A 10,990-nucleotide genomic window follows, 5' to 3' on the forward strand; every position below is an offset into this window, starting at 1 on the left:
TACCGGTAACCGGTCAAACCGGTCCGGTTTACCGGAACCGGAGTGCTCCGGTTTGGGGCTACCGGTTGGGAAAAAAACCCTGGTCCCGTGCCGCCCCATGCCTGTGGCGTGGCTCGCGGGACCAGCAGGGCCGCGAGAGGAAGGAGAGCAGTGTATTGAGCACTCTGACTGATGTTGTGTGATTTTAGGTTCACTGCAGTTTCCACTACAAGTCTTAGAAGATCAATTTTTTTTTAGAAAAGCACATTGCGCTGTGCTCGTAGATTGACATCCATCCACATGTGTTGCAATAGGTTGCCAGGTAACTTTCTCGGTTCCCCTTTCCTCAACGACCAACACTCGTGACGTGCTGCTCAAAAAAAAAAAAACCCTCGTGACGTGTAAAATCTCACTCGGCTTAGCAAGGCACCCCTGACGGCAACACGGCACCGACCAATCAGCACAATAGCCATGCAATTTGATTACGATTAAAGCGTGTTATTTATACTATATTCTGCGACTGAAGCAACATCCTTCTGTTGCAGCTACTGCCTGCATTGCATGATGACACGAGAGGAGTGCAGCCCAAGGGGAACAGCGTCCGTCGCCCAACTACTCCACGACGCCAAACTGCGAGACCGCGGAGAGACCTCAGTAGTTCAGTCAGATCCTTTGCCCTGAAGCCAGACATCGCACACAGTTCGGTGGCAGCGTCACGTCTAAACGGGCGACACAAAACCACTGAGGGGGCGTTTAGTTTCCAAAAAAGTTTGCGTAGTACCTGTCACATCAAATTTTCGAACATATGCATGGAGCATTAAATATAGTTAAAAAACTAATTACATAGTCTAACTGTTTCCTACGAGATAAATCTAATAATGTTAATTAATCCATGATTGAACATTTGTCAAATAACAACAAAATATGCTACAGTAGCCAAATCCAAAATTTTCACAAACTAAACACCCTCTAAAGTATTTGTCCCATCGCAACCAACACTGATTCGTGCTAATCACGTCGTACTCGCAGCCCAAAAGAGCACAATCGGTAGAAAACCTTTTTCGGTTCAGCAAGTAGTAGAATTCCCATAGTTCCATAAAGAACAAGGGTCCTAAGGGTCTTAAGACCGACCTTATACATACCAGGTCCGGTCCTAAGGGGGCCTAACAGAAAAAGTCAAAGACCCGACTCTAAGCTAAAGACCGGGTCACAAGGAATAAAAAATCGATTGCTGGGCCACAGCTCCGTGCGGATGCACAGATAGGAAGAGAGATAGACGGAGAATAGAGACACTGGAATTACTTTTTTATTCTGTGAATGGGACTCACCATTAAAGGCGGCTCGGTCTTATACATTAGGACCTTGACCTTAGTGCACCATGGGACCCACCTTAGAGGCGCTCGCGACCATATACATTCGTGATGCCCTAACAGGCATAGGCATATAGATGGCAACGGGTAAAACCCGCGCGGATACTAACTTCAGAAACCCGCACCCGCAAGGCGAAACTCGTGCCCGCACCCGCGCCCGCAACCCGCGACGGGTGGAAACCCAGACCCGTACCCGCTATCCGCAGATATCTGAGTACCCGCGGGCACGCCCGTGTACCCGCAAACTTTAGAAAATGAAGCACAAAATTCAATTTTAACAGCAAGCAAAAATTAATATACATAGCAAACATAATCAAAATCAAACAAGAGTTCTTGTTCAACATAGATTAACACAAACAAGTGATGATAGAGCAAGGCGCTGGGGTTGGGGTCAGGCCGCCTAGCGCATCTCGCTGGATGCGTGGCCTGGGCGCGTTGCCTGGGCACGGGGCGCGTCACCTGGGCACGGGAAGGGGCGGCTGGCGGTGGAACGGCGGCCGAGCGGGTCGGGGCTTTGGACCTCGGCGGCTCGGAGCTGGGCAGCACCGGCGGGCGACGTCTCTATGCAGCACAGGGGGCCGAGGAGGAGGGATGGGAGGCGGAGGGGCGATGGGGATTGGGCGGGGCGCTTGGGGGCGCGGCACTGGCCGCTAGCTGGGGGGCGTCGGGCGCGTCGCTGGTGGGGGATTGGGGCTTGTGGGTGGCGGCCGGGACAGGAGAGTGGGGAGGTCGGGAGGGGATGAATGAAACCCTAGAGATCATTGTTGGATTGATCTCCTTCCTAATAGACCCAACGGTCTATTAGGGCCTTAATCCGCGCCCTGATCGGGGGCGCCCAACCCTTAATGGTTGGTGGGCCCCCGCTGCACAGCGCTAAAATAAAAGGGGTGAAGGGGCCGGGGCACTCACAACGAAGTTGGTCGCGCCGCCAGTACTCTCTCCCACATCCTAAACCCTAGCCGATCTAGGGAGAGTGCTGGAGCAGCGGGAAGCCCCACCTTCGCCGCTTTCACCGCCGCCAGCTCTGTCACGTCGTCGCCGCCATCGTCCACGACGCCATCACTCCGGCATCGACTACACTGCACCAATCGTCGCCGCCTTTGAGCGGATCTGCATCAACGAACCCGTGATGGCCGGATCTAACTCCGCTGCAGGCTCTGAAGGTCCTCTACCCCGCTCCACTCTCTCTTTTCTCTATGCTATTGTTGTAGTTCTAGGTTTTTCTTGAACTCAGATCAAGAAAAGTAAAGGAAGTCCCTCTTGATCGTGCACTGTGTGATCCTAGATGCTTAACAATCATTTATATATAAAAGGGTAGTAGGGTCCGTATGTCAATGGATTTGCGGGTTTGGGTATTAAATTTTGAAACCCGTTATAAAATACTTGTCAGGTTTGAAGTCGTACCCGCACCCGTGCCCGCGGGTACAAACCCAGACCCGAATCCGCGCCCAACGAGTTCGGTATCCGCGGATTTGCGGGTATTCTGTACCCGTTGCCATCTTGACATAGGCAGAGGTTTAGGCCTCGCTCTCTCGAGGGTGCAGAGTGACGCGCGTTTGGTGTGAGTTCAGTCAGGGTACTGAACTGATTTGGCAAAAGAAATGTACAATCAGAGGCAAGTCGTTGCATTCTATCCGTTTTCCCCCCAACCTTTTAATACTCTAATAATGCCTTTTCGAGGCACAACAAACGCTGCTTGACATGTTCCTGCTCCTGGATGATTCTGCCTCCTCGCGCTGTCATAACGTTTTGTGTACAAAGTCGATGCTAATTATGTCAGTAACATATGGAACTGATGGAAATTTTTACATTGGTTGTCATATATAATAATTATATAAATGATAAGTTGGAAAATATATCGATGGATATCACTTGGTGCTAAGTATGCGGAACATTGCTGAATATATAGAGAGGTTTGGACCTTGAGTGAAACACTCAATTCATGGCTTGCCAGGCACTTTTTCTTTACAGATATCAGAAAATGCCTAATTATCAGGTGGCTAATACCTCGAACTGAAAAGCAAGCTATTCTTCAGCTAATTATATGTGGTTGGAAACACATGATCTTCAGAAAATTATACGTTTGCTTATTTGATGGCCAAAATTGACTTGCCTCCCAAAAATAATGAAGCACCTGACTGTTTTTCTCTTTAGGCAAATTTTGATTCCAAAGTACATTGTTCATATCTTTTCAAAAAAAAAAGTACATTGTTCAGACCTTGAGGGCCTGTAAATAAAGTAGATTGGACGGAAGCCTCAAATGCCCAACCGGCAAGGTAGGGACTCTCGCACGATGCCTGATTGCCTTTTTCTTCTCGAATATGCACGAGAGCAGCCCATCATTGTATTAAGGAGAAGAATAGTTGTTTACAAATAAAAATGCACAATAGGTGCTTTCCCTTGTACGGATTACTCACAAAATAAACGACCTAGCCTATGTGCTCCGGCAGCGATCCAGAGGTCAGCATCATTCTTGATGCGTTGCACAATCAGTGAGGCGCCAGCAGCTTGGCCCTCAAAGAGACGTGCATTGCGCTCTTTCCAGATGTGTCATCACGTAAGCATGAAGAGGGTGTTGAAGCCCTTCCTCCTCTTCGTGCCTGATTGCCTCTATTGCTGGAGTACGGGAACATTGCCGGACTAAGTACATTGTTACAACTAACAGGTGAGATTTGTTCGGCTAGCTGTGGCTGGTGGCTGGTGCTGATTTGTTGTGAAAGAAAAGCACGTACTACTGGCTGGTTGGTGGTTCTGGTGTTGATTTGGTGTGAAAAAAGCACTGCTGGCTGACAAACCAGCCGAACAGTGTAGTCAGATATTCATCCCTGCAGGACTCGGCAAACTAACGTGATCTTCCAAGATTGAATTAGTTAGACTATGGTTGAAGATATGCCAGTGTGCGGTATAGGAGGTCGTCAAGACTAGTCAACTGGTGTTGCACGGCCAAACACATTGCTATTAGTCCCTGACATTCTGGGCTTCTTCTTCTTTTACCATCCAAGCGCATTGTTAACTTATTATGTGGTTGTGGTTCGTAACCACGAAATCTAATGAGATCACATGGCGGCCCGAGCATGTCAGTGTAAATCCGTCTGACAAAAAAAAGGCAGGCAGATTGCTTGGCCAATCGATTTGTGGCGACCAGATAGAAAATCTAATGAAAAATCGGTCCGCTAGCTCCACTTCAACAAACACACAGCTCTAAGCAACGTAACGGCGGGCTGTTTGGCTACCTTGTTGATGTTCAGACCCGGTGGTCTTATTAAACAAGCCCCAAATCGCCACCGAAGGAAAGGCAAAAAAGGCATGCAGGCTTATAAGATTGACGCAGGGGGGCCATGGTTAGCTCTAAATGCTCACAAGACACAAGGAAATGGACAAAACAAAAGGCCCATGCAGAAGAAGGGGTAAACAGTACTGGGAGTTGATCTGTGATAAGAAAGGCGTCATGTGGAGTTTCTTGCACGCTGACAGAAAAGGTCAACTTAAAGCGAGTGTTCCATGTTCCAATTAGGACTTGATACTTCACCTTCTTGGAATAATATCTTCTCCGAAATAATTAACCGTCCACCATGCAGTGTGCCATATAACAATTGCTTAATCAATGAAAAGTGGACTGGGAATGACATTGTTTCCAAACTGTAACTCTGAATATCTGTCCTGAGTCCATTTATCTGTTCCCAGCTAGTGCAGTCACCGAAAAGAAATCACATCACTGCATGGGTTTATTAGAGCTGATTTATAAGAAACTGACAAAACGAAGAGGCTTCACCTCAACCAAACCATACAGGGCCTAGGCCCTGCCGGAGGAGCTAAAGAAGGAGCAACGAACGAGTGGCCCATCGACAAGTTTTTCTATTTTCTTCCACCAACTAGCAGGCCAGCCAACCACCACCGCGCTGTGACCTCCTACCATGCAGGCCACGAACACCGCCGGCGGCCATCATGGCGCCTACTATATAGACCGCGCACTCATTCGCTGCCGAAGTGTGCACCACTTCACTTGCTTCAAAGCGCAAACACAACACGAAAGGGCGGAGGTCCGATCCGCCATCAGCATGGGCGCTCGCCATGGTCTCCGGCGAGGGCACGCCGCCTCCGCATGCCCCTTCATCGCATTCGCCGCCGCCGTCGTCCTCGCCGCCGGCGACACCCACTACTACACGTTCAACGTACGTACACGTCGAGCATGAGCATCGCATCGTGAAGTTTTGTACTATGCAGGTGCACTCACGCGTGCATGGTTTTGATCTGTGGTGCACAGGTGCGGATGACGAACGTGACCCGGCTGTGCGTGACGAAGAGCATCCCGACGGTGAACGGGCAGTTCCCGGGGCCGAAGCTGACCGTGCGGGAAGGCGACCGCCTCGTGGTCAAGGTCCACAACCACATCAACTACAATGTCTCCTTCCACTGGTAAGACGAAGAGCAGACACCGAGGTCGTCGTCGATCGACCGGTGCGCGTACTCCCTAGGAATTCGCCGGCGGCGGCGGCGGCTGACCTGCGTGCGTGGACGACCGGATGAATGCAGGCACGGCGTCCGGCAGCTGCGCAACGGGTGGGCGGACGGGCCGTCGTACATCACGCAGTGCCCGATCCAGGGCGGGCAGAGCTACGTGTACGACTTCACCGTGACGGGGCAGCGCGGGACGCTGTGGTGGCACGCGCACTTCTCCTGGCTGCGCGTCCACCTCTACGGCCCGCTCGTCATCCTCCCCAAGCGCGCCGAGGGATACCCGTTCCCGCGACCCTACAAGGAGGTGCCCATCCTCTTCGGTGAGCATGCCCAGTCATCTCCTCTCCGTGGATCAGCTTGAGCCATGCAAATGCAGATCGTGAGCAAGTGAAAAATTGGCAGGTGAGTGGTTCAACGCGGACACGGAGGCAGTCATCAACCAGGCCCTGCAAACTGGCGGTGGACCAAATGTCTCCGATGCCTACACCTTCAATGGGCTTCCAGGCCCAACATACAACTGCTCAGCCCAAGGTACATTTCCCCGTTACGGCTAAAAATCCGAAAAGTCCCGGATTTGCGTTGGGCCAAAATGATCGCATGAGTTGCTGCTCCACGTGCTGTCAGACACGTACAAGCTGAAGGTGAAGCCCGGGAGGACGTACATGCTCCGGCTCATCAACTCCGCGCTCAACGACGAGCTCTTCTTCGGCATCGCCAACCACACGCTCACCGTCGTGGAGGCGGACGCCAGCTACGTCAAGCCGTTCACCGTCCAGACGCTCGTCATCTCGCCGGGGCAGGCCATGAACGTGCTCCTCACGACGGCCCCGAGCCCGGCCTCCCCGGCGTACGCCATGGCCATCTCGCCCTACACCAACACCCAGGGCACGTTCGACAACACCGCCGCCGCGGCCGTCCTCGAGTACGCCCCGACGCCGGCCGCCGCCGCGCGGAGCCTCCCGCTGCCGGCCCTGCCGCTGTACAACGACACCGGCGCGGTGACCAACTTCTCCCGCAACTTCCGCAGCCTCGCCAGCGCGCAGTACCCGGCGGCCGTGCCGCTGGCGGTGGACCGGCACCTGCTCTTCACCGTCGGCCTGGGCACGGACCCGTGCCCGTCCAACCAGACCTGCCAGGGCCCGAACGGCACCAAGTTCGCGGCCTCCATCAACAACAACTCCTTCTTCCGGCCCCGGACGGCGCTCCTGGAGGCGCACTACCAGCGGCGCTACGCCGGCGTGCTGCTGGCCAACTTCCCCACGACCCCGCCGCACCCGTTCAACTACACGGGCACGCCGCCGAACAACACGTTCGTGCAGCACGGCACGCGGGTGGTGCCGCTCAAGTTTAACACCTCCGTGGAGCTGGTGCTGCAGGGGACGAGCATCCAGGGCGCCGAGAGCCACCCGCTGCACCTGCACGGCTACAACTTCTTCGTCGTCGGGGAGGGGTTCGGCAACTTCGACCCGGTCAACGACCCGCCCAAGTACAACCTCGCCGACCCCGTCGAGCGGAACACCATCAGCGTGCCCACCGCCGGCTGGGTCGCCCTCCGCTTCCTCGCCGACAACCCGGGTAATTAATTAATTACCTTTACGCCCATCCATCGGCGAATGGACATGCCTGCTCAATTGCTCAGCTTGGTTGACTTTCGTTGACTGTGCTTTGACTAACGTTGACTCGTTGCGTGCGGCAGGTGTGTGGCTCATGCACTGCCACTTCGACGTTCACTTGAGCTGGGGACTGTCCATGGCGTGGCTCGTCAACGACGGCCCGCTGCCGAACCAGAAGATGCTACCCCCGCCGTCCGATCTTCCGAAATGCTAGTGACCGATCGCGTTTCCCGGAAGGTTTTGGTGCATGCCTGCGTATTCTCTTATCATGTTTGAAATAATTTGGTTTGGACTATTTAATTGCTGTGTGCCGATTTTGCGGCAAGCGGATAGGGGCATAGGGCTCTTCTCTCCGCTTAATCACTCTTTTGAAACGGAATAAGATGTAACTTCTGTCACTGTTAATCTATCTTTTGTTTTAACCATTTTCAGAACATTCAGCGTTGGTGTGTCTACTACACGCTTGAATGCAACGATGTCAGTATGTAAACCTATAATGACTTGTGTTTAGTAATACCTTAATTGATCTGGTCTCTATTCTTTCTATATATCTATGTACATTGTCCAGTACTGAATCCCTCTGCCACCAGAAAGTTTCAGGCACCTACTTAAAAAAAAAGAAAAGAAAGTTTCAGCCTTTTCAGGCATGCACCTGCCCGTAGTATTATAATGGCCACCTACCACAATGGCACTAACTGAACAGTTGGAGTACATGAACATCATGCGACTGAAAATAGCATGTGGCAAATTGGCATGCTAGCCTACCCTTTTTAGTATAACATCTAGCTCCACAAAAGCTATGCGGTAATGTGATCATTAACTAACACATACCTTGTCTTGTAGTAGTGCACAGCGGCACAAGAAAGGAAAAAAAAAAAGAAACTACTGAACTTGTATACAGCCATACAGGCCTCATCAGTCTACCGTCGTTGTCGTTAATCGCTAATGTTAGCCCCTACGCCGCATCTTATGTCTTGGCAAACGGCTCCACATATTACCCCTCCCCGGCCGTACACCCCTTCACAAAGGTTACAAAATTTAGGCTAATTCGTAGGATACTCACCGGACAAAACCTAATGGCGCCGTGACAGTGAAAGCTTACTGCTGCTAGAACAATCACAGATGGTTTGCAGAGGGGTTCGCATGCCTTCCGATTAGAATCTAGAGCGAATCATCAGGCGTCAAGCGGCGGCCTGCCTGCCGGGCTCCTGAGTCCTGACATCGTGTTGGTATGCAGTGCTCTATGCTAGATTGCTAGTTGCAAGGTTCAGGCCACGTCGTCGGAACTGGGAAGCGTAGGGGCTCGAAGGATAGCATGCTCAGCTAGAAATGATGGCGCACACACTTGGGAGCAAAGGCAGCACGAGCAGCCTGATACGTGCCGGCGCGATCGAGTAAAGCGACGATTCGATTGGATGGTTTCACCTAAGCACTGGCTGTAAGCCTGTATCATGCTAATACCGCAGGTCAAAGGAATAGAAAGCCAGCAGCCCCGATCGTCGACCAACATGCATGAGCAATTCCTTGGCTTGTATTCTACGGGATCATTATACCCCTTTCTTGGTGCGTATGACGGCAGGCACGAGCTAGCGCCGGGTCTTTCGGAGTTTCCACCGAGCCACTGACGCCACGGAAGGAAGCAAGCGGGCACGACATGGCGGACAGGGACTCGTTGCCCGTCGCTCTTCTGGCAATATTCTGAAGGCACCGTGGCGCCGCGCGATCGCACACCGTGTAGCTGCGCCTGCGCGAGCTGCTAGCCGCTAGGACCGGCCCCGATCGATCGCCGCCGGGCCTTGTCGTAGCCGCTAGCCGGGGCCGGTCGACTGCTAGCATCAGCATCAGGCGGTACAGCAAGCATGCCACGCGTGTATCCTGCGCGCCCTCTCGCCGGCCGGGCCCTCGCGCACGCACTGTGCGTAGAACCCAGAAGACGTGGGTGCCCCTGCCAGAGGTTACAGGTGCGTACTCGCTCAGGAAACGGGCACCACCGTGCGCTGGCGGGGTGGCGGCCCCGGCCCATGCCCAGTCGTTTCGCGGGCACGTACGCGCGCGTAGGTTCCTGGTATTTTCCCCATACGGGAGAGGCCTGGTCGCCTGGATCTCTGGTAGCGTAGCCTGATCGACGTGAAGCGCGAAATAACAGGGTTGGATGATGGAGTCATGGAGACGGGTGACGCGCCGCACAGTACGTCCGTACGGAAGCAGTTGGTCAGAGAAGGCACCGGGGCGGTACTCCTCCACAAATGGCGCTGATAGGCGGCAGGGACAAACACGTCAGGGAGACAGGCCACTACCTCCTCTTGTCCAGCGAAAGAACTCTGGCGCTGTTTGGTTTTCCTTCTCTTCTGGCACGCACATTCCCGAAGAGAGAATCTCGCATGCATAATGACATAAATGAAATTTCTCTATAAAATCTTTTCAGAGATGGATATGTAAATTTTCGCGACGAATCTAATGATGATAATTAATCGATGATTTGCTACAGTGATGCGGTGGTTCTGAAGTTGGTTTTTTAAACTAACTTTATTTGACACTGTAATTAGCAGTCAAAATGCGTGCTAGTCCATTCTAGAAAATAACCAAACAGGGCCTCTAAAAAAAACATAAAAAACTCTCAAAAAGTGCCTGGTTTCAATCCATCTCCGGGTCATGGGCTCATATGGCTACACGAGCGGAGGCAGCTAACCTTTTCTTTTTGTGTTGCCTCTAGTTTAGATGTCTTCAAAATTCCAAAATTTTACTAGATTCTTCGTCACATCAAATCTTTAGACGCATATATGAAGTATTAAATATAGCTAAATAAAATAACTAATTACACGATTTGTTTATAATTTGTAAGACGAATTTTTTGAGTCTAGTTAATTAATGACGGGACAATAATTATCAAATACAAATGAAAGTGCTACAGTATTTTACTTTCAAAACTTTATATATCTAAATAAGACCAGGTCATGTTTTTGTTTCCTCTGAGAAAGAACGAACCGGCAAAGGGGGAAAGAAAATCCAGGAATCGTGGGCCAGGCATGCTCCGTGTTTGACCGGTCCACTGGGCAGCGGCAAACCATCGGCCTCGTTTGGTTGGCCGCGCTAGAATTCTAGCGTGTTTTTTTCTGGTCTCCACGTGAAAGATCAAATGAAATTTATTTGTAAAAATTTTTTTAGAGATGAGTGTAATTTTTCGTGATGAATCTAACGACGGTAATTAATCGACGATTTACTACAGTGATGTTATAGTAATCATCTTCTAATTGCACGGTTAAAAGCCTTATTAGATTCTTCAGGGTCACTAGCGCGGGGTTCTGAAGTTGGTTTTGTAAACTGGATTTGTTTGACACCATAATTAATGGTTAAATTGTCACTATTTACTAACACGCTGCAAACCATCGTACCCGTTTGGCCCAATCTGGCTTTAATCATTGATCATCCCTCGGCGAGCTCCCCATGCCATCACATGGCGGACCATAGCTGTGCCCCATGCAGCAGCCAGGAGCTATCCCATCTACCTCCTCCTCCTCCTGGGACCGAAGGCTGATGGGACGGCGAATTGAAATCTGTAGTGTACATCAC

The 10,990-nt window shown here is 51.5% G+C and overlaps 1 protein-coding gene across 1 annotated transcript; it reads left to right on the forward strand.

The window, feature by feature from the left end:
* The first annotated feature begins 5,344 nt into the window (after positions 1–5,344).
* On the forward strand, positions 5,345–7,968 carry LOC120676396 (putative laccase-5). The gene is made up of 6 exons (XM_039957661.1): positions 5,345–5,521; positions 5,614–5,765; positions 5,883–6,127; positions 6,210–6,338; positions 6,432–7,382; positions 7,504–7,968. Exons 1-6 carry the CDS (start codon positions 5,408–5,410, stop codon positions 7,632–7,634), a joined length of 1,722 nt encoding a protein of 573 aa, XP_039813595.1. The 5' UTR covers positions 5,345–5,407; the 3' UTR covers positions 7,635–7,968.
* Positions 7,969–10,990: the final 3,022 nt, after the last annotated feature.

Source organism: Panicum virgatum, chromosome 5N (genome assembly GCF_016808335.1).
Source record: "Panicum virgatum strain AP13 chromosome 5N, P.virgatum_v5, whole genome shotgun sequence".
NCBI classification, from domain to species: domain Eukaryota; kingdom Viridiplantae; phylum Streptophyta; class Magnoliopsida; order Poales; family Poaceae; genus Panicum; species Panicum virgatum.